Source organism: Stegostoma tigrinum, chromosome 6 (genome assembly GCF_030684315.1).
Source record: "Stegostoma tigrinum isolate sSteTig4 chromosome 6, sSteTig4.hap1, whole genome shotgun sequence".
NCBI lineage: Eukaryota > Metazoa > Chordata > Chondrichthyes > Orectolobiformes > Stegostomatidae > Stegostoma > Stegostoma tigrinum.
The window spans coordinates 27,119,231-27,144,242 of record NC_081359.1 but is presented as its reverse complement, the minus strand read 5'-3'; the positions used below and the strand labels follow the sequence as shown (position 1 = coordinate 27,144,242).

Sequence of the window (25,012 nt, the reverse complement as noted above, 5' to 3'; positions counted from 1 at the left end):
AGACTACATAATAATAGCTTAATGTTTTGCTAGTAATTATTTACTTGATCTCATTGGGACATTCCAAATTCTGACTTAAATGGACATTTTCTGATGGTTCCAGCGTAGATGAATTGCCCAGCAGAATCTTCAATTTCTGGGCAATTCCTTTGTAGTGGGGATACCACAGGGACCCCATGGACAATTCCCATTTACTGTGGAATAATCACTATTTGGCCAGTGGAAAATCCAGGACAAAATCTCTTTGAAGGAGAGCTAGGCAAGACAAAAAGGCAGAGATTTAATTTTTTGGGGAAGGGATGGTGTTGCATCACATCACATCAGAAAAAAACCTTTTATGAAAATACACACTAACTCAGTTCTTGAACAGATCATTTTCAATATTCTACGCAGTATTAACTTAAATCCTAATATTTTAACAATTTTGAACTGCTAGAATTCTGCATTAGATTTATGGCTTATTGCCTCTACTTAGAGTAACGCAGAAGGACAAGTGAATCAGCTTTGTCTGTTATCTTTTCGAGCACAGAATGGCTATAAGCAGTCCCATACAAATTTTGCCCAAGTAGGGAAATCTGAACTAGGAAGCCCAACTAGAACAAAGTAATAAAAAACTCAATAAACACAATTAGATGACTTATTCAAGGATTTGTGCTTTTTATAGCAGCTTTCACAATCCCAGAATATCCTGAGGTGCTTTGCAGCCAATTAAGCACTTTGAAGTGTAGCCACTATTGTACTGTAGGACACGTGATGACCATTGATCGCAAAGGGTATGTGAAATTGTCCCAATAATCTGCTGCAATGATACTGATTCAGGGATAGATATTAGCTAGGATACCAAAGAGGTCCCCTGCTTTTGAAAATAGTGCCAGAGGGTCCTTACATAAGCCAGACAACAGATAGGGCTCTAGTTTGATAGATCATTTAAAACAGCTGGTCTGTCAAGAACCAACAGAATAAATCATAAATCTGCAAATAGATTGTGGGAGATTGAAATTTGACTTGAGCAATGCATCGGAAATACGTATCGATCAAAATATTGCAAAGTCTAATTTGATTATTTGAATTTTTATAAAAAGATCACAAATAATTTGCAACTATTAAAGTGCATATATTTCCTTAAAGATGCACACATTATTTGAAACACAACTAGTGATCAACTGGAGGAGCAAAGTTTTAATATATTGAAACAAAGAAATAAAACCCTGCAAAGTGAAAATGAACATGTTCCAAATAATCAGCTTTTAAAACATATGCAATTCTGCCCATCAATTCAAAATTTCTGTCACCTCAGTTGAGTATTTCTGCAAATGCAATTTGGACCTAGCGGTGTAAAGGCACATTTGCAACAAACTTCAAATCAAGAGTGCCGAGTGGATGATTCATTTCTGCCTCTTCCAAAGGTCCCCAGCTGCACAGTTGGAACTTGGGCCAAACTATCTATTGGTTGGAGATATACCTGAGAAGTAGAAAGACAGTTGCGATTGATCTCCCACAATCATCTCATCTCCAGGAAATCTCTGCAGAAATTCCATACGGCAGTGTCCTCGGACCAACCATCTTAAGCTGCTTCACCAATGATCTTCCCTCCATAAGGTCAGAATGGGATGTTTACTGATAGTTGTAAAGTGTTCACTGGTCTCTTTTCAAAATACTGAGGCACTACATCCAAATGCAGCAAGACCTGGATAATATCCAGCTTAGGGCTGGCGCGTAGTAAGGAACTTTCAGGCCACACAGAGCCAGGTAATAACCATCTCCAACAAGGGAATCTAATGTCCCTTGACACTCAATGGCAATGCGATCAGTGAATCTTGCACCAGCACCTTGAGAGTGCCATTGACCAGAAACTGAAAGTGAAAATGAATTAACTGTATCAATATGTATCAGAGATAATAAGAACTGCAGATGGAGAAACTGTATAAATACTTGGGCTACAACAGCAGATCGTACACTAGGAAATGTGGAGTGAGTTACTCACTTGCCAACTCCCCAGAGCCAGTTCATCTACAAATCACAAATCTGGAGGGTGACACAATACTCCCCACTTGCCTGGATATGTGCAGCTCCATTAACACTTGAAGGTTGACACCATCCACAACACAGCAACCTGCTTACTGGCGCCTTACCCACAAACATTCACAGCCTCCACTACTGCTCACTAGTAGCAGTGTGTACCAGCTACACAACGCTCTGTCATAATTCACCAAAGATCCTTATACAGCACCTTAGAAACTCAATGATCACCATCTACTAGGACAAGGGCAGCAGGTACATGGGAAAGTGACAGCCTGGAAGCTCTCCTCCAAATCACACAGTATCTTCACTTGGGAAATACCTCCCTAATCCTTCAGTAATCGCTAGGTCAAAATCCTGGAACACACCCTCAAAACAGCGTCAAACGAACTGTGGAACTTCAGGAAAAGATCTCACCATTTTGTCAAGGGCCAGCAGGAATGGGCAATAAATACTTGCCCTGCTAGCTAAGCCATATAAATGAAAAAGAAGCATTTAGTGGAAATTTTGCAAAAGAATATTTAGCATAAATAACCAATTGTCCAAGAACGCTTCCACCGCTGTACTTCCTACTACTCAATAAATGTTTTGTTATTTGAAAGCATAATGATGACATGCAAAATTCTAAAAAGGGTAAAAGCTAAATTTGAAAACATTCACCCATTTTCGCCAAGTTAAATATCTGAATCATTTAGCTAAAAGACTTTAAGATGTTATAGATAAGTTATAACAACATAGCAGTTCCTTTCATCTAGAAAATCACACTTGAACTCCCTGAAGACGCAACATTTATTGTTGATTCATAAAGCTTTATTGTGTGGTACTGTGTGGAGTGAAATCCAGCCATAATATTTTCCTTGGGGAGGGGGGGGGAAAATAAAGAGAAATTTCAATCTATTTTCAGAACAGAAGGTTCAGGAACAGTTACAGACCACCAAGCTTTTTCTGCTACATAATCATGGCTCATTATCAGCCTCAGCTCCACATCATCAAAAATCAGTCAGTCAGTCTCAATATTAAGTACGTTCAACTGGACAGCATTCACTACCAACTGCAGTAAGAATTCTAAAAGATGCTCAACTCTGAGAATTTTTAAAATCTCAGTTCCAAATGATTGGTGACTAATCATAAAACTGTTCACGTGTTCTAGATAGGCCAGTCAGAAGAAACAACTTCTGGAGTTGCTGGTCTATTGAGCCCTTGCAGAATGTTTGACACTCAAATGAGACTACCACTTATCAAAACTCCAGGGAATACAAACCCAGCCATACTCAGCCTCCTTTCATAGGTCATCCATGTTATCTGAGGCTAATCTAGCAAACTTTTACCTCAAACTGCATAGATTCAAAAAGTTTAACAAAGGGAAAAATATGGTCAGCTATGAACTAAAGGCAGAATTAGATGATCGTTTCACAAATTAGGTAATTTGAATCATTCCATCTTTCCTGTCGCTGCTACAGAGGAGTAATCCAGATTTCAATACCAGCTACGCATAATCACAAAGTTAGTCAGGGTAAGCAACAATTAGTTAATAACATAGCAGGATGCTGACATATGTAAAAGTTGCAAATCTTATGCAACTGAATCAAAAAGAAGTGTTGCTTTGTTCGAGAAAAATCAGAATCCAACGTCTTCCATTCAAATCAGATAAAAGCACAATGTGGCTGTACACAATCTGCAATGCATAAGTTTTATTTTTAATTGCAAATTCAAGCAACCACTTACATAGCAATTTAAAAATTCAACCACCACTGGTTCAAAAATGTTCAGACCCTAACACTCAAGTCTTGAGCAGTAGCCCAGGGTTATCCAAACTTCACTTCAGAAAGAGACAGGCCTACACTTGTAGAGCACTTTTCACAAACTCTAGATGTTCCAAAATGCTACACAGCAAATTGATGATGTAAGGAACATGGCAGCTAATTCCCACACAGCAAGGTTCCACAAACAACGCGATAACAACCTGAAAAACAGAGATTGTAAAATCAGGGATAAATACTGGTGAGGATATAGATAATTCCCCAGTCTTCTTTGAAAGAGGGTCATGGGATTTTGCAGGTTCAACAGAAAGTGCAGATCAGGCCTCAATATGACATGCCATCTGCAAAGTAGCAGCTCTGAAATAGAGTACATAGTGATATACTGAAGTGTCAGCCTGATCTTGGATTGGGACGTGGACCATCAGAGATGGCTGTGATACCAGCTGAACCACAACTAAGATGACATTTTACTTAAGGATAGAGATGGAACTGCAGTTCCTTTCTCCCCTCTTGAAACAATTGCCTTATCAAAGACGCAAATTATTCTTCGCACTAAAGCTCCTACTATAATAATAATGCAAACTCAAGAGTATTGGCAGTTTGTCAAATACTTGGGACAGCAGTTTTGATTTAATTCTAAACACGTGTTTGCTTGCAAGTATGCACAGCTAAGCTTAGAGATAAGTTCAGGAAGTCAACTGGAGTGTTTATACTCCTGCAAGTGTTATTTTCAAAATAGGCCAAACTACCCTCGATGGACCATATACTGAAAAGGCTGGAAATACTAAGCATGGCAGGTAGCATCTAAGAGCCACAAACAGAATTAACTTTTTGGTTAGACGTTTTATCAAAAACCACTAAGTGTTACAACTGAAGCAGATTGCAACCAATTTAAAAAGGCAGAGAAATGGGCAGATAGTAGAAAGGAAAGGTAGGAAAGAAATGGAGAAAATAAAAGGCACAAAGATGAGTCTAAAGGAGCTGAAAATGACAAGAGCAGAATGCCAGCAAAAATGGTGATGAGAGCTTTGGTTATGATTTGAAATTGCCAAATGTTATCTTGAGTCCATGAAATTGTCAATCACCTGATATAAATAAATACTTCCACAGTTTCAGTGGCATGAGGTTGGTTCTTTGCTTAAAAGGTAAGGTCCTAGGTAGTATTGTTGAACAAAGAGGCCTTGGAGTATATGTTCATAGTTCCTTGAAAGTAGAGTCACAAGTAGACAGGGTAGCGAAGGTGGTGCCTGGTATGTTTGCCTTTATTGGTCAGTGCATCGAGTATAGGAGTGGGGTGCTAAGTTAAGTTGCAGCTGTACAGGACGTTGGTTAGGCCACCTTTTGAATACTGTGTTCAATTCTGGTCTCCCTGCTGTAGGAAAGGTGGTAAAACTTGAAAATGTTCTGTAAAAAAAGTTACAAGCATGTTGCCAGGGTTGGAGAGTTTGAGCTATAGGGAGAAGCTGAATAGGCTGGGGCTATTTTCCCTGGATCGGAGACTGAGAGGTGACCTTATGGAGGTTTATTAAATTATGAGGGGCATAGATAGGGTGAATAGCCAAGGTGTTTTCCCCAGGGTAGAGGAGTCTAAAGCCAAAGGGCTTAGGTTTAAGGTGAGAGGAGAAGCTTTAAGACAGACATAAGGGGCAATTCTTTCACACAAAGGAAGATACTTGAATGGAACGAACCACCAGAGGTGGAGGCTGGTACAACTGCAACATTTAAAAAGGGGTCTGGATGGGATATGAATAGGAAGGGTATAAGAGGGATATGGGCCAAATGGGACTAGACTAAGTTAGGACACGTGGTCAGCATGAATGAGTTGGACTGAAGGGTCTGTATCCATGCTGCACATCTTTACTACACTGACGTAGTTGTAAGCTGAGATACATGTTATGTCAAGTGGTAATGATTCCCAGGTCTACTCTTGCATTTATCTTCATAAGTTATATAATAATGATTCCTAACCCTTTCTCTGTGCTCCACTTGTTCTAAATTGGTAATCGTGCAGAGTGGTAGCAAATAGGTAGATCACATGTGACAATCAGACATCAGCTGGTCACTTGGAAAAAAAAAATCACAAAAATCAATGACAAGACGCAATAATTCCAGGATCTCAACAGCAAGGGATCTTCGAGTCACTTCGTGGGTAAGAGTAAAAATCTTACTGAAGATCTAAAATAATAACATTTGAAAACTAGTTTTAGAAATTTTTTGACAAACTTGTAAATTCAAATGAGTGGCTATGAACCAAAGTCCATATCTGCCAAATCTTGGTGTTCGAATTCATGATTGTTTGCCACTTGTTGAGGTTACTTCTAATAATCCACCACAGGAGGTCCAAGTACAGGGTTTGATCACTGACTCAAGTATACACTGAGGCAGCAAGCTCAAGCGTTAACCCAAATACTCTGCATAATTATATTTTTATTCAATTTTGTTTTTTGTAACATGGGCATCTCTGAACAAAAATTGGAATTTGGATAATAAGAAACTTAAAGAGATCGACATCCTAAGTCATAGGCTAATATGGTTCGTGTCTTCACCTTCACTCAGCTAGGGAACAATTAATCTTATCATATGCTGTGTTTCCCCATTTTCCAGTGTCTGACACCACCCATCTCTCAACTGCTCTCCAAGACCTGTCCGCATTGTTTTGAAAGCACTAAAATTGATGTTAATAGGTTCCTGCTGAAACTATGCTCAAAGATGTACAATGTTTATCTCACACAAGGCTCATTAGCCCAAGTCTGCTCTCTACTTTCTCCCCAATTTCACTGTAATTTAATTAACAGTGTCCACCCACCCCCCACCCTACTCGCCTTGGCCCAAGCTCAACGGGGTCTATGCAGGAGTGGTGCCCTTTCCTTTACAGACCAAAACCCATTCAAACTAGCCAGATATCCAGCTTAGAGTTGTGAAGGTATTGGTTCAGACCTTCTGCAATACACAGACGTATAGGTTGAGGACACAGGTAATGGATAATTATCCCAATTTCTAAATCCCTATTGGTCTTTTCTACGTGGCCTTCTTGTGCAATAAGGAATGTAAACAAACAGGCAATAACCAGGGCATGGGAGATAATCCGAATCCATGAGTGTAGCCGTATGTTACTTCCCCAATTCCACAGTTCCTCTCACCAGGTGATAGAGTCCATTCATTCAACATCATCCCCCAAAGGGACAGGCATGTTGCTGGAGCGTATAATAGGACTGAATCAAACTGCTGTCCCTCACACTTAGACTGAGGTAAGATATACGGTAATTGGCAGAAGAACATAGGAGGACTAGTTTAGATTTTGCTCCTAGTGTCTTTTATGCCTTCCAAACCTTGAACAATGCCTGTCCGCTTTATATTTTTCAACCTTCCTCACTCTCTCTCGCAACTGTGGGGTGTAAGCACATGGAATTTTTTAAGTATTTTCTTCAATTGGCCATCACTTATCCCAAGCAATTTTTTTTTAAAAAAACTTTGTCTTTTACAAAACTAAAAACATTACCTTCACATTCCATGCATTTCAGAGTATCATAAAATAAAGAGACTGTCAGCTCAACTTTCAAAACAATAGCTGCCAGCATTTTTTCAAGGTCTGACGCAAATAACAATTATCTTTACTCATCATTTTATTTGACAGAATTAGTGGATCTGAGGGTATATGTCTTTCTCTTACAATGCTAGAGGAGAAAAGTAAACATGCACTCCACAAGCAATTAAATACAGAATAGATGGCCATGAGAGTGCATATAATAGCATCACAGTCTTGTCACTGAACAAATAATCCAGGAGTGCAACTAATACTCCAGAGACATCATTAACATTTGGATATTAATGCCAAAAATCGGAGAGATTTTCCAAAGACGAGAAAAGCTATAGTCTGATTTTCAGAATGCCACCTTTCCACCAAAATCCCAGATCGTTCAATCGTCATCCCTGGGTATGTGCTGCCTCACAAGCAGGACAAACCCACTGGGGTTGTAATCAAGAGGGAGTGTTCCCAAAAATCCATTACATTTTACTCTGAGTCCCACGAGACCGTGTAGCGTTAGGTCAAACATGGGAAAGGAAATTACCTGCTAGTTACCAATCATCACCCTCTCAAGTCCAGTCAGTTGACTAAGAACGTAGTGTAGTATAATGCCAACATGACTGTAATCATTGCTCTGATTGAGCAAGCTCTTGAGGGCCATGTCCTTGCTTCATCTCACGGACTGCAAAGGGTGAAGCAGAGAAACAGACTGTAGCCTTCTGCTGCCACTGTCTTGTTGAAATCAGCCAGGAGAAGCAGAAAGCACCTTCCCAGAAATACACAATCAAATTCCTTAGCATAGGGTTATCTGTTTGAAGAAAGTGTGCTCTTTGAAATTGCTTATAGTTTGGACAGACTCGAAAAAACAAGTTTACTATCATCAGCTGATAAATCTGTATCCAATGTTTAACACACCTGGAAGGAGCACTGAGGGTAGCAATGGCTGACAATGTACCCTGGTGAAAAATTTCTATGCCAAAATGTACACAATAGCAGCTCAGGATTATGAATCTTTAAGTGCTTTCCTGCTAGATTTGACTTGTGACAGAACTAAAACAAGGGGAAAACATATAACTTGACCCTTACCAATCCACCCAAAGTAAATGCATTTATTGATGACAAAATCAGTGATCACTGCGTAATATGGAGACAAAGCCCCCTCTCTAGACTGAGGACTACCTCGGTGTTGTGTGGCACTACCATCATGCTAACTCGAATAAGATTTATAACACATTAACTGCAGGCTATAACTTCAGCATGAACCTCAACCTGCCCAATTCATTGCGCCAGGAGAGTAATACCCTTGGTTCGATGAGTAGAGTAAGACAACTTCACAGGAGCAGCACCATGCCCAATCGAAATAAGGTACAAACCTGGTAAAGCCACAGAGCGGAGGATAACATGCAGGTTAAACAGCAGAAACAGCATCCAGTCTGCTTCCAGAAAGTCTCATGTTCTTGTGTGTCCCAAGTCCATCCACATTGGGGCTTTTCTACTCAGTGATGTGCAGCTCAATGACACGATCTCAAGATTACTCCAGTCGTAATGCCCTTGCACACAGAACAATTGGTGTCAACACAAACTTCTGCAATGCAGAGAGACCTGGACTATCAGTAACACTGGAGAAATTCCAATGTTTCCATCACGTTCTTCAGCATTAATGACAGAACATTGTCCAATCACTCACTTCATTATTCAAGCCTACAAATATTCAGGCAATTTCTTGCCTAATTCCCTACAATGGGATGGATACAGCATTTGAATTACTGCACAGATTCTGTTTTATCAACTTTCAAAATGGTCAACTTTCCAGGAGGATGCCAAAGAAACCACGATAAAAGATACTCTGAAGCTCACCTTGAAAGTAGCAGCATTGATAAAAATGACAATGACATTACCAATTGTTCAAAATGCAACATCCCGTACATCAAGCTGCATTGTACTTTAAGTCTAATCAATTAAATGATGAGTCAGAGGGAGCAGTAAAGAAGGAATAAAATTCCGCATTCTGGATCCCACCACCTCCATGTATCCCACACATCCATGGGTCAAGAATTATTCAGTCAGAAATAGAAACCTGTCACCCTATGTGCATGTCATCAAATCAATGACTACAGCCAAACTGGACTAGCCATGTAAACATTGTTTACCAGGCAGGTCACATAGGGAAACCTGCAGCAACACTCAACACTCCACAAAGTTTGTTCCTCCACTAAGCACAGGTCAGGAGTACAGTGAAATACTCCTCACTTGCCTGGAGTGTAGTTCTAATAACACTGAAAACCCTGACATAATTTACAAAGAAATCTGCTTAATCCACACCCCTACCTTAAATATTCACTCCCTCCAGTACCAGAAATGTTGGTGCAAACTGCAGTGTTTCAAGGTGGGATTCACCACCGTCTCTAGGATAATTAAAATGCCAGTCTTATGATAGTCACATGGCCACTGTTCACTGTCATAAAAACCCATTTAATTCACTAGGGAAGGAAATCTGCCATCCTTACCTGGTCTGACCAACATGCACCCCAGACTCTTTGCCTATTTCTAATTGTTAGGATATATTGCTATCAATAATGGCCTAGCCAGCAATGCTCAAAATCTAAAAGGCATTAAAAAAAAAACTGAAGTAATACATTTCCAAGATTTGCAACTGTAGTGATCCACAATTGGTCTGAAATTAAGTAAAAATACTACTAGTGGTATAATTGTTTTTAAAGATGATCTAATTACACAAAAGTTCATTTAAAAAAATGGGCACCACAATCATTAACCACACCAATTCAAACCCTAATCATTTTGTGCAGTTTATTATAAGATGCTGAAGGTTCCAAACTTGGTTATTAATAATTTCTACTGGGCCACCAGGGAGTCAACTCTGTAGTTGGGAGTTTCACTCCCAAAGATTCCCATAAGTACTCCCAACATTAACATAACACATCAACATTAATATAACACATCAACATTTGATCCTGCAGACCTCTTACTGGGTAAAGAGGGAATTTAGTTTACTCAGAGCCTGAATAATCACTCAGTCCCTGCAGTCCATTTCCTCCCGCCTCAAGTTTCAGGCAATAACCACACCAGCAGGTCGTATTTACGTCGCATGTTGAACTGTAAGATATTGTTCTGTGAGGCTATTAACTATCAGATTTTTTTAAAAAGTGGCAGCAACCTAGATAGTGAGATATTAGGGCTGATGGCCACATGCTTAGTCAAGGAAGTAAGCTGCTAGAGAGTCCTGAAGGTGTAACCAAAGAACAAACAAAAAAGAGGCATTGGGAAGTTTAGATAAGTTACAAAACGACTTAGGGCCTTAAAAATGAAGGCAGGGCCACCAAATCTAAAGTGGCAGACCTTCAATTCTCAAAGCTAGAACCTCAGAGCTGAATTTTCAAATCGTTATTGTGTTGGAGGATATTACAGGAGTTCAGAAAGGGCAAGGCCATGGAAAGATAAGCATTTTAATGCAGAGACATTTTCATCAGAAGCTATTAAAGGTCATCAAGCATGAGGTGGACTGACAAGACATGGTACAAGTTATAGCACTGGCAGAGTTTTCCATCACCTCAAAGTTAATAGAGGGTACAGTACAAAGGCCAGGCAGCAGTGCATTAGAATAATAAACTGGAGACTGAACAAAGATACGGATGAAGGCTTCGGCATGAGCTAAGTTGGGGCAGGATCAGACAATCGTATGGAGATGAAAATACATGATCCTAGTGAAGGCATGGAATCACGGTCAGAAATTTAAGGAGTCTGAGTTAAACTCAGTGGACTGATAAAATGACCATTGGGGAGTGTAGTGACATAACAAGGTCATCCAGGTGGATATCAGGATATGAATTCCCCGATTGGATCAGATTAACAGCCCCAATCAGGGAGCCCTGGCTGATAGATAGAGCCTCTGATACTCTGGTTTATATCACTCAGAGATGACTCTGGGGAAGCCACACCAAAGGGGGATGTGATGTGGTGACAGGATACTGGCCTTTGTGTATATATTTAACTGAACACTAATGCTAACTGTCTCAGTCTGAAAAGAATCCAGTCCGCACCAATTTTTGCTTTCTACCACCAACCAAGTCAACACTGCAACCATTCAAATAGTTTGCCCTTAGTTCCTTGGGCTTTCATTTTACTTGTCCTCACGTCATGTGTTGAAAGCTTTCTGCGAGTCCATGTATTTACATTTACACCCTCGCCCTGAAGAACATTCCCAATAAACAAATAATCCAACTGGTTTGTCAACTCCCATGTAATCCCCATTACTTTTGGTCATCTCTTAGAAATTTCAAGATTAGCCAAAAGGAGAATTCCCATAACAACTGGGTCTGACAAAATCCTGATGCAGATTCCACATCTTTAGCTTTGTAACTTGCAACAAGTTTGTTGAAAAACTTAATGAGCTACACTAGTTTTAAAGACCCTGATAATTTGTGTCACAAGAGGCGATGACAGGATCCGTCTTAAGAATCACTGATTCCTCCCTTGAGAGTTCAGATATGTCAAAGGATAAATACATCTTTTAAAAAAGTTCCTTCAAGTACGCTTTCACAACACTGCAAATCCAAGACGCTGCATATCTATCCCATACATCTGTCTATATCGATTATCAAAGTGCCAACTTCAAAGCGATAAAATTACATTCAACGCGGCTGCTGCAAACAGGAACAAATCCAGCCGCTTAAAAACCTCCCCTCTCTGACATAGAAAAAAAAACATCAAGTCGCAAGATTAACGAAATAAACACAGTCTTTCAAGAATCACCCCTAAACCGGGGGAAGAGAGACAGCATCAATCACTGCTTGAATGGAAATTTTTTTTAGAAGTCACGGAAAGCTGTCATAATAAAAACTCTCTGTAGTGGTTTTAAACAACCTCAGGATGCGCTCACGGATAAATGATTTAATTAGAGGTACTCCACAGGGAAACTGAAGCCGTCATTTTTAAAAGTTGTTTTAAATTATCCCGACTTTGGGACAATAAACAACTGGGAAACAACACACCAGAAGGAAATAACCACATGACTTGCTCAGTCTGTGTGACATCCCAAAAATACCTTTTCAAAAACAAATCTGGAGAAAAACTAATAAACTCACTTCTAGCCATCGCTGAGCGTCTCTGAATGCCAAGACATGGTCAGGATCCGCCTGCTCTTTCCACTCCATCGCTAGGTAGCAGAGCACGGGGAAGAAGAAGAAAAAAAAATACACGCAAGATCAGTTGGCGAGCAAACACCTTTGCTAAAAAAAAACTCGAGACGTCGCAGAACGCGGTTGCACTTAAGAAGCGAAGTTGGGGAGAAGTCCGGCACCGGGATCTGATGTGCAGCCACTAGGCTGCAAAGCGGCGCTGCGAATAGCACTCACACTGTGAACAGTTTACATGGGGATAGTGGAGCAATAGCTAATTACACTCAGGAAGTATGGGGTTGCACTTTAAATTAAATACTTCAAGCACAAACGGGCTGAACTTTATCTGGTTAAACCCCATCTAGTCCACTGTTTACTGCTATACCTCACCCACTTCTTCGCCCCTCCCCTTCTAATTTGCCCGGTTCCTCAAGTTTAGGGAGGCGTTTTTACTTTTGCATTAATTATAAAATGAAGCCACTTTTCTCCCTTTAAGATGTCCCCGTCACTTCTGCTGGACCAGCGAGGTACAGTTTTAGAAATGGCTGTTAAGCCTGCGGTCTGTCTTACCTTGTCTAACACCTCCACCTGCAGGGTGACCGCCCGAGAGCTCGTTTCTGCCGCTTTCAGGTTCTCTCTCTCTCATGTCCCTTGGGAGACTTACACTTCCTCGCACATTCACCAGCGTCCACTTCTCACCTGAGCGTTTCAGAGAGAACTATCAACTGAACAGTTCCGCTAATCCGCCCAGCGTGTCACTCAACCCTTGCACCCGCCCATTGTATGGTAATAAGGAACACAGCACTGTCTCACTTTAAAACGGGCAGTCACTCTTATTTCCTCCTCCGCCCGGTGCATTGTGCGTAAACTGCTATTCTGCTGTTTGCATCTTAAAGGCGAGGTTTACAGACATTTAGATGTAAAACAGCGTATGTGCAGAGTGTCAGAGCACCACTAAAATGCCCCAGAGAACTGAAATGATAAAGGTTCTCGCTGCTTAAGGTTCCGGATACACCGTGATTCAAGGAGCTAAACAGATTACTTCTGTCACTGAGATAACAAGGTGAAGCTGGGTGAACACCGCAGGCCAAGCAGCATCAGAGGTGCAGGAAGGCTGACATTTCGAGACTAGACACTTCTTCAGAAAATTACTGTCACTCCTGTGATACTGTCCACGGTTGAATAGTCCACTAAAACTCATGAACTTCACTTGGCAAGATTTTATCCCCCAAAATATGCTTTATTCATGAAACTTAAAACGAGATTCTGAATTAAATATTACAATTGGCAGAGCATGTTCCACACTGGGGTGCCTCAGTACAATTTCAATGCTTTTAATATTTTCCAATATGCATTTCATGTTGGGGATGCAGGCTTCGAGGGAGGCCTAGTTGCTTGCTCCTCATAGACAATAACAAGCTTTCCCCATTGCGCCTCCGAACTAGCTGCCAAGGGCTGTCACGCGTCTTTCAGCATGTAGTCCTGCACATTGAAATGCATCAACCGGAACACTCAGTCGGGGACAACTCGTTGCACTGGATCACAAAGTTTCAACCAGACATTACTTGGCAAGTTTATAAAGGGTTGCTCACAACATCTGTCAGGCAGTTCGTTCTCTCCGCTCTGCAAATTCTGATTTCCTTTCCATCATCGCCTCTCGATGATTGGTGTCCTTAAGGTGCTTGGGGGGCGGTGGGTGGAATTGCATGTGTTATTAGGCAGGAAACCAATTTTAAAAGTTACTGTAAAAGTCTGTACCACACGTGCAGCCATTTGCATTTTTTATAGCCATTGATCTTGTGTCAGCTTGATCAACAACTCTTTGATGTGACTCTGGGGAGAAACATGCTTCAGCCGTTATATTATCAAGTTACCTTGATGACTGATAGGAAAGTGATGTTTGCAAATTGTCCTTGGGAGTTTCCCATTTCTCTGCTGTTTAAGACAAGTGTCTGAAAGAAACACAATTGCCATTGGCAAATAGGGGCAGATTAGAAATAACAGAACTTTCAATCAAGCTGCCCACGGTAAAAGTGTTTGCTGTAGAGTAACTGTACGTATAACTTTAATTTATGAGGCTGTTGACTATCTGTTCAATTGCATTCACAAAAATGTTTTGGAGCTGAATTTTAATAATTTGCACAGCTTTAACAAACAAGAACAATTGTTTATAGGTATCTCCCACAAAATTGCAATAAGTTTCAGCATGCCAACCCTCAAATATGTGCTAAACAGAGCTTTAAAAAGCTAAAGAAACCCCTGTGCAACGTAATTTGATTCCAGACAAATTCTGTTGAAAGAGACAAATGAAAGCAGTGATGCAGCAAGGATGTCTTTAATTATCAATTTATTCAATAACCTCATCCTTGTGCTGTAAAATATGCAAGAAGCAGTGGATTTTTTGTGCCCACCATGTTGATGCAGACCATAGCAAAGACACATTCCTTGTTTCACTTTCTACCAGTGCTCATCTTTAAACATTAAAGAACAATCTGGTGAAAGATGACACAACAGGACCCTACACAGCGCAGCAAAGCCTCCCTGTTAGTAAACTCCATCCCTTGAGCAATGGCAGACAAAATTCCATTTGCCTTTTTAATCACCTGCTGCATCTGCAATCCCACCTTCAGTGATTCATGCACAAGGACACCCAAGCCCAGTTGCACAGCAGCGTGCTGCAATTTTTTACCATTTAAAACATAGTCCATTTTGCTGTTATTCCTACCAAAATGGATGACCTCACACTTATCAACATTGTACTCCATCTGCCAGACTTTAGCCCACTCACTTGGACTATCGATATCCCTCTGCAGACTTTCAGTTTCTTCTGCACACTTTGCTCTACCACTCACCTTAGTGTCATCTGCAAATATTGACACACCACACTTAGTCCCCATCTCCAAATCATCTATGTAAATTGTAAACAATTCAGGTCCCAACACTGATCCCTGAGGCACACCACTAGCCACTGACCGCAAACCAGAAAAACACCCATTTACCCCTACTCTTTGCTTTCTACTGGTCAACCAATCCTCTATCCATGCCAATACATTACCTGTCCTGTAATACCATGCAACTTTATCTTATATAGCAGCCTTTGGTGTGGCACCTTGTCAAATGCCTTCTGGAAATCCAGATACACCACATCCACAGGTTTCCCATTGTCCACCATGCAAGTAATGTCTTCAAAGAATTCCACCAAATTAGTTAAACGTGACCCTTTATGAACCCATGCTGGGTGTTCACAATGGGACAATTTATATCCAGATGTCTTGCTATTTCTGCCATAATGATAGATTCAAGCATTTTCTCTACTACCAAAGTTAAGCTAACTGTCCTAGAGTTACCTCTTTTTGTATCAGAGATAATAGGAACTGCAGATGATGGAGAATCTGAGATAACAAGGTGTAGAGCTGGATGAACACAATAGGCCAAGCAGCATTTTAGAAGCAGGAAAGCTGACCTATCGGGCCTAGACCCTTCCCGAAACATCAGCTTTTGTGCTCCTAAGATGCTGCTTGGCCTGCTATGTTCATCCAGCTCTACACTTTGTTATCTCAGTTGCCTCTTTTTGTCTACTTCCTTTTTTAGACAGTGGCATCACGTTGGCTATTTTCCAATCTACGAGAACCACCCCAGAGTACAGTGAATTTTGGTCAATAATTCCTAGTGCATTTGCTATTTCCCTCATCACCTCTTTTAGTGCCCTGGGATGCATTTCATCAGGGCCAGGAGACTTGCCTACCTTTAGCCCCATTAGCTTGCCCAGCACTGCCTCTTTAGTGATAAATGATAGTTTCTGGATCCTCACCTGCTACAACTTTCTTGCTATTGGTTTTCAGCATGTTATTTGTGTCTTCCACTGTGAAGGCTGACACAAAATTACTGTTAAATGTCTCAGCTATTTCCTCATTCCCAGTTATTAAATTGGCCTTCTCATCTTCTAAAGGACCAATGTTTACCTTCGCCACTCTTTTACGATTTACATATTTATAGAAACTTTTGCTGCCTGTTTTCATATTCTGAGCTAGTTTACTCTCATAATCTATCTTACTTTTCTTTACAACTTTTTTTGTGGCTTTCTGTTGGCCTTTAAAGATTTCCCAGTCTACTAATTTCCCATACTCTTTGCTTTTTATGAATGTGTTATTTTTTTCAATCTGATACTTCCCTTTATTTTCTTCGACATCCATGGCTGGCTCTCTCTTTTCCTACAGTTCTTCATTATCACTGGAATATACTTCTGCTGAGCACTTTGAAAAAATTGTTTTGAAAGTCCTACACTGTTCATCAATTAATCCACCATAAAGTTTTTGTTCCCATTCTACCTTAGCTAACTCCTTCCTCATTCCTTCATAGTCTTCTTTGTTTAAGCACAGGGCATAGGTACTGGATTTAACCTTCTCACGCTCTGTCTGTATTTTAAATTCGACCGTACTGTGATCGCTCCTTCCGAGAAGATCCCTAACTGTGAGATCATTAATTATTCCTGTCTCCTTACACAGGACTAGATCTAGGATAGTTTGTTCCCTCCATCCTTCCAGCATAAGCCAATGGCAGGTGGTAAGAGCCAGAGAGGTTCCTGGTCACCCACATGATGGAAAGAAATTGGAGTCTCCACTGTCACAATTCATCACCATGTATATGTTGCCACAGCAATTTGGACTTCTGGATGAGTGCCATAGGCTCAGTTAGGTGAATAGATGTTCTGTTTCGGATTGGTGCCAACAGCACAGGGTTGGGTCTCTGTGTTGGCTGCGGTGGAATTAGGGTCTGCCTCCTGGTGGAGATTGCAGTGCTGTGGGTCAGGCCTGTCTCAGACAGAGAGCTGAAGAATCATCCCATTATTGTTACCTACAGCACTTCACAAAGACAAAACTAGACATCAAGTAGTGATGGAAGAGAAGATGTGGATGGTGAAAAATGGCTAGTTAATGGTTTAAGTTTTGAGCTTATGTTTGAAAAAAAAGAGGGAGTGAACTAAAGGGTGTAGAGACTCTAACTGTGTATATTTTTCTGCTGTTTTTTGTTGGTTGGAAGTGTGATTGTGGTTAAGAGTTGACCTTTGAACAGCAGCTTGCTTTAAGAGAGAAGAGAACAAAGGCAGAGGTTTGGTGTTGGGAACTGGCCGAGAAGATAATGCAACTTAATTACTGTTCTGAGGACGATATAAATGAATTGGCACTAATGTCTTGCCATGCCGAGGGCTGGCAGCTGGTTAGATGTTGAATAGGTCAATCAAGGAAGGACTGGTGCTAATCAGCCAACTAAATTGAATGTCGATTGGAAAGAGGACATGAACAATTCTGACTGGGTTTGGTTGGAGGGTGAACTTTTGAAGGCTCCAGAGACTGTTGTCATGTTTTTCTCTCTGTCTCTAATTTTCTACTGAGTTATTAAATCATTGAATGTTCTGAGAAAAAGAATATCAGTCTGTAAGAAATAAATAAATAGTTTTTGAGGTTTGTATTGACTGGTGACTATAGAATTCAAGCAAGATATGATCTACCTGCCTGCGAATGAGCCTCTGTCCAAGGATTTTGTGTCTGGTATCCATCACTTGAAACTGTTTATTGACCTGGCAAATTACAATTCTTTCATTTTCTTTTTTAAATTATGCCATAACAGTGTCTGTTTGTCTTTCTGTGTGTGAGTGGCTTGGGCTTTAGATCACAGAAATGAATTACATTACTTTGTTTCTTATCTATGTTGTGCTAAAGTTATATTACAGCTGTATTAATAATAAGTTGTTAATTTTTGTTTAAGTCATACACTTTGTATCCAAGCTATGTTATTCATAAAATCTAGTTAAGAACAATTGGGCAGTTTTGAGGGTCATTGAAAGTTTTAATTTCACTGTGTTGCAAATTCAGTAGTATTGAGGCGGATTTGGTTTGGTTCGCTATTCGTGTGTTGTTAGAAGCGGTTTAGGGAGAGTATTCCAGACAGAAAAGTCAAGACAACTAAATGCTGTGTAGAACAAGGTGAATCAAGGACAGAGGCCAGAATCGGAAGAGTTGAGAACATGTGCTTATGCAAGTGCAAGAAGATGCAGCAAGCCTTAGTGTACACTTCAAGCAACAAGAGCTAATGAATTTGATTTACTGGGGAAAAAGGAGTGACACCGTTTGGGAAGCAGTTTGAAGAATTTTTATTTTAGGTAGCAGGGAATTGAAACACTGACCATTAAAGTAGGCAAGACTAGAGGCAATAGGGAAGGAGACAATTGGATCTACCATTCTGCCAGTGAAAGCCAGGTAATACACAAGATTCCTGTACTCTCAATCTAACAAAGTGCTCGCAAAAGATCAGCTTCATTCATCATTTCTCCATCCTGGAGGAGTCTGTGTTTCATGTCTGTGTAGGATGTGAGGGGTTGTCACCCCCTTTTCACTGTCTGACTAAGCTGCTCAATTTCTGGCTGCACTGCGATCGAATCTGGAGATGCGTGGCCACTCAGTGTACAGTGGTAGAACACAGAACCTCCTCATGGAGTGTTCCTGAGCCTGGCCAAAGTGTTCATCCACAGGTCCAGGCAGTGGGCACTCAAGGGTCATTCAGTTTGATTGCTCACCTCTATTCCATGGTGAACATACTGCCAGGCTGACTCTGGAAAGGAAGCGCACATCATCCACCAGTATACTTAAGGTCTTCAGTGATATATGGACACTGGATTCCATCGACATCCCGAGAGTGTCATTTTTAACTGAATAACTAAGCTTCTTTCAAAGCTGTTTTGTGGTGCCTCCTTTAGAAGGGAAACTTATTTCCTCTTTATTACATAGAAATGTATTCACTTAGAAGATAGGAGCAGGAGGAGGTCATTCAGCCCTTCGATCCTGCTCCACCATTCTTCACGATCATGGCTGATCATCCAACTCAATAACCTAACCTTGCTTTCTCACCATAACCTTTGATTCCATTCATCCCAAGTGCTGTGTCTAGACACCCCTTGAATACATTCAACTACTTCCTGTGGTAGTGAATTCCACATGCTCAGCACTCTTTGGGTCAACTTTCTGGTTGGATCAAATGGGTTCAAAAACAGTTTCAGATAATGACCATTCTTACATTGTTACATTCTCACATGACGTGATGCAACAATCAATGACATTCATTCGGCATTATTTGGAGCATATCACAGCAATAGTACAACTGGTTACATGGTGCCATATTGATGAGTTCAGTGCTTACCCTGTATCCAATCTCTGTGTACATTATCATCGTTGAACTTCCATAGAAGCAAATTGTCTGGATTTCCTGACTGTCTTCACAAAGATGTGATGTGCTTTGTTCTCCCAGTAGGTAGTGAACAATCAGTTGGCTGTATTCCCAGCTGTAGGAGATAACAAGTTCTCACTATTATTCCAGTCTGCATGTCATGCCTTGCAGTGAATGTTGAATAATATAGTATTCAACGGAGATGCAGCTACAAAGCCATGTTTTGATCAAAGGCAGATGGTGGAAATGAAGGCGAGCTTCTTAACTGAAAAATATGACATCTTCCTTTTTCTGTCATTCCTTGTGAACTTGTTAACACCAAAGTTGCTACAGATGTAAAGTGGGCTATGTCTGACCTGGCTGATACCAGCATATATCAAAGGTTTCGCTGATTGTCCTATAGGTTCTGCCATTAGTGCACATTTATGTGAGTGTAATAACTGTACAATTCATTCTTGTTTGGCAGGGACAGATTCTCTGAAACAGAAAAGATTTCACAGTCTGGGTGTACTAATGGAACCATTAATCAGAAGTGTTTCTGCCTTCTAATGTTGTCGGTGGGGAGTGTATCTCATAAATTGTACAGGTCATTTCAAGTTTACATTGTATTGTAAATATGTGAATATCCTTACTATTTTATTTTACTTTCATAGACATGATCATACACAAAATCACCTGATAAATTCTGTTTGACCCATTTTAACTATTATGTTGGAGTACACAAAACTTCACAATTGCATCTATTTTGAGATTCTGAATCAAATGTAAATTAGAAATAGTAAGGATCTGATTGCCTATATCTGGGCATGCCATTCAGTAATACCATATAAACAAATGGGACCAGATTGAGAGATAACAAGGTGTGGAGCTGGATGAACACAGCAGGCCAAGCAGCATCAGAGGAGCAGGAAGGCTGATGTTTTGGGCCTAGACCCTTCTTCATTCTTTTCTGAATAAGGGCCTAGGCCCGAAACATCAGCCTTCCTGCTCCTCTGATGCTGCTTGGCCTGCTGTGTTCATCCAGCTCTACACCTTGTTATCTCAGATTCTCCAGCACCTGCATTTCCTACTATCTCTGGGACTAGATTAATTTAGGATATCTGGTTAGCATGGACAAGTTGAACTAAAGGATCTGTTTCCATGCTGTACAACTCTATGACTCTATATTAGTACTCTCTCAGTATGTCTCCATGCCTGTAATATTGTGTTATCCATTACCATGTTTTATCCCAAATTGTAAAATTTCAATTGGTCGAAGTTTATGTAGCAGCATTTTATGAGGAATGTTATTTATTCTGAAAAACCAGATTTGCAATGCCATATGATTTACTGCAATCCACAGTGGGAAATCATCTCTTCAGGACAGATCAATGATGCTCCTCAAACAGTAATTTCCTTTTGTTGTGTTACTATTGTACAAGTGACCCTCCAGTTTTCACAAGATTACATATTATTAAGCTGCTGTTGATGAAATTAGTAACTCAGATGGCCAGACCAAACTTGCAACTTCTTTTCAGAGAAAATAATATAGTGCTAGCTATCTTCAAGTGAGAAAGATCTTCTTGAGCAATAGTAAGCAACTTATTGCTAAGCAGGTGCTACTTGATAACACTGTTGATGACACCTTCCATCACTTTAATGATGATTGAGTGGACTGGTGGGGTAGTAATTGACATGTTATGTGTACAGGACTTACCCGGGTAAACTTGCACATTTCCCAGTTTTAAAACTGTACTGGAACAGCTTGGCAAGGGGTGCAACAAGTTCTGAAGCAGAAGTCTTCAGTATTATTCCTGAACCAGTATAATTATTCTTTGTACAATATCTGTATACATAACCTTGCCAAGTCAAACTGAAAGCTAGTATTCATGGCTTCCCTGATGTTACTGGGCTATAACGTGTTCGGGAATTACTTTAACCAACTTACTCTGAACTGCATGTTTATTGTCTGGAGGATGTAGGTTATTGCTCAGAAGAGAACTATAAAAAGAAAAGCTCTTCTTTGTGAGATCTCCAATGGGCTATACTTTATACAATTGTAAATGTATTGAATAGCTCCACCTAGATGACATCATCCCAGACTCTGAACCCCACACGGTCTTGAAGTTTATGTGGGTTAATAGTTATATATTTGTGTTTCTTTGTATAGATGGCCAAGAAAATTTAATGTAATTTGCTCATGTTACCACTGATTTATTTTCAATTCCACTGTGACGACTTAAGTCTGTGGTTTGGGTCATGTCTGGTTTACAACCAGCAAAATAATACCTGCAGCCCGCCACAGGAGAATTTACAACCTTGTGGTATTAACTCAGTAACAGTGACAGTAAGTTAGCTCAGACAAGCTGGTGAGTGAAATTTTCCACAAATGTACACAATGGAACTTTGTCTATCACCACTTTAATCTTCAGGGAAGGTGACCAGGAGAAAGGGCCTGGATCTTTTATCAATCAGCATTATATTTTTAAATGCAGATGTACCTCATACAATTTTACGACCAAAATCTGATAGTATTATGATTTATTTTATTCTATCACGGGATGTGGGTGTTCCAAGCTGGGCCATTATTTGCTATGTGTTTCTAAGCTTCCTTAAGAATGTAGTAGTGAGCAGCCACTAGTTTGTGGAAGAATAATAATATTTTCAATTGGAATATATGGAATATATCTGCCTACATTTTATTTAAATGGGAAAAATTTTAGCCACAATGTAAAGCAACTGTTCAACAGATCATTACACTGATCTTAAGTTGCGGTTGGTTGTGCCTGACATAATTTGGATTCTATACTCATCAATTATGCCACTCAGATCTTACTGTTGAGTTATAACAATGGGAGGCGGTACTGCTTGGTTGTGCTAAATGGTTTCATGTACAAAGTCTGCTTCTGCAGTTTTCTCTGGGAAGTTGAGCAATGGACCAATGCCACTAACTGCAGAAGTGTTGCATAATGAAATGTATTTTTAGGCTATCGTTCATAAAATGAAAATATCAAGCACCCTGTATGTTTTACTTAACTAAACAGATAACATGTATCACCCATTAGAATTGCTAACGCGAGTCTTTTTAGCAACACTGCAGAGAGAAAAGAAGCTTTTTGTACTAATTTCCCAGGACAGAGGAGAGTTGCACCTGGAAGTTCAGGTTATTCATACAGGATGAATCATTGAAATATTCCTGCATTCCAGTGTTCAGCTTCAAAGCAGCTTTATCCGGCTCTCTTGCCATCATTCATTGTTCAAGTTTTTTTCTGATATTTAGCAATGACCAGCACAAAGGCCATTGATATTCTTGCATAAGGTTGTCAAGTAAATTGAGTGTCTCCTTTTGGAAATCATGGATCTCTATAGCAAAGTTATGCTTTTATTACATTCATTGGTGTGATTTCCTTAGAAAACCTCAATTTTTGACATTCCTTACACAGGCATCTAATTCACAGCATGACATACGGATTTCTTCAGAGTTTAATGTTAAAATTGCTTGTACACACATGTCGGGATTGACATCCCTCCAGAATTGTACTGGAGTCTTTCGGGAATGAAATATTAATCTCTTGGACACCATTTTCTCACACTTTCTATCAACTTTCTTGTTTATTAGTTACAGAAACCTTTCAGAGATGGGAAAACAGGCTGTTTGACTTGCCTGGGAGGTGAGGGTGGAAGATCAGATGATGAAACCATCAGGAAGATGTCCAACTAGAGCCAGGATCCCTACATACTACACAGAAGAACTTAGCACAACATATATGAACAGATCCTCACGTATCACCCCACCAACCTCCAGATTCAACACATCATCCTCTGCAACCTGCAATCTGATCCCACTAACAAGGATATTTTTCTCTCCCCACCCTCATCTACCTTCCAGAGGGACTGCTCCCTCTGTGACTCCCTCGTCTGCTCCACACTCCCCACTAGTACCACCACCCCTAGCACTTTTTCCTGCAACCGCAGGAAGTGCTACGCCTGCCCCTCAACTTCCCCCCTCATCCCCATCCCAAGCCTCAAGAAAACCTTCCACATTAAACAGATGTTCACCTATATCGTTTCCACTGTTCCTGATGTGGCCTCCTCTACATCTGGGAAACGAAACGGAGGCTTGGAGACCGCTTTATAGACCACTTATGCTCAGTTCGTGACAAATGGCTCCACCTCCCAGTCGTGAACCACTTCAACTCCCCCTCCCATTCCTCAGACAACATGTCCATTTTGGGCCTCCACCAGTGCCACAATGATGCCACCTGAAGGCTGGAGGAACAGCATCTCATATTCTGCTTGGGAACCCTGCAGCCCAATGGTCTCAATATGGACTGCACAAGCTTCAAAATCTCCCCACTGCTGACATCATCCCAAGACCTGCCCAGCTCATCCCCACCTCCTTGACCTGTCCATCTATTCTCTCACCTATCCGCTCCTCGCACCTCACTGACCAACCCCCACTCCACTTCTTACCCAGTAGCCTTATCCCTGCCTCCTTGACCTGTCCATCTTCCCTCCCAACTGACCAACGCCCATCCCAACTCTCTACCTACACTCACCTTTATTGGCTCCAACCCCATCTCCTTCACCTGTCCATCTTCGGTCCGCCTATCTGCTCCTCTATCTGCCTTCCATCATTGCCTCTCCCACTCTGTATTTATTTCAAGAGTTCCTTCCTCTTCCCCTATTTCTGAAGAAGGGTTCAGACCCGAAATGTCAGCTTTCTTGCTCCTTGGATGCTGCCTGGCCTGCTGCGTTCAACCAGTTCTACACCTTCTTATCTCAGACTCCAGCATCGGCAGTTCCTACTACTCCATATATGAACAGGAGTTGGCCATTCTGATCCTTGAAAATACAGTGTCATTCGGTATGAGTACAATTGATATTCTATCTCAGCTGTACCTTTCAACTATCTCCGTATACCTTAATTCCTGTAGTACCAAGGATCGACTGGTCCTTGTTTTGAACAGAATCCACTGCCAAGCACCCACGGTTCTCAGGGTCAGAATGTTCCAAAGAATTTGGTCGTGGGGCAGAGACAGTGGAGCATATGCAGCATGATGCTGGCGATGGACAGTGTTTTATTTCTCTGGGAATTTTCCGAGCAACATGAATGTTCAAGAAAGCCGCACAGAGCTATCACCCGGTAAGTTATGTCTTTTATTATTTTTTATTTGTTTTTGAAGTTAGTAAGAATGGCACCAATTCACAGTGCTGGAATAAAATTTTCACTCTATTTCACGCTGAATACATGCGATAATAAATGATTGAATTCAATTGAAGAATTCTTTGAGTGAAGAAATGTTTTCCTTTATTTTTCTCCTCCTAGCCATAAACGACCAATCACTTATACTAACACCAAGATCCTGAAT

The 25,012-nt window shown here is 40.7% G+C and overlaps 1 protein-coding gene across 6 annotated transcripts in view; it reads right to left on the bottom strand.

Annotated features, from left to right (window-relative positions):
- The window catches only part of lmo7a (LIM domain 7a), a 241,740-nt gene extending 222,069 nt beyond the window's left edge, over window positions 1-19,671 (bottom strand). For 4 of the 6 annotated variants that reach the window (XM_048532458.2, XM_059646496.1, XM_059646497.1 and 1 more), the window contains exons 1-2: window positions 13,011-13,183; window positions 12,408-12,478 (exon numbers count right to left, since the gene is read on the bottom strand). In XM_048532458.2, coding sequence (XP_048388415.1) covers window positions 12,408-12,478; window positions 13,011-13,086 — 147 coding nt within the window. In that variant the 5' untranslated portion in view covers window positions 13,087-13,183. Of the gene's footprint in view, window positions 1-12,407; window positions 12,479-13,010; window positions 13,187-19,634 lie in introns of those variants that run through there. The other 2 variants (XM_048532457.2, XM_059646495.1) reach the window with 2 other exon arrangements.
- Window positions 19,672-25,012: the final 5,341 nt, after the last annotated feature.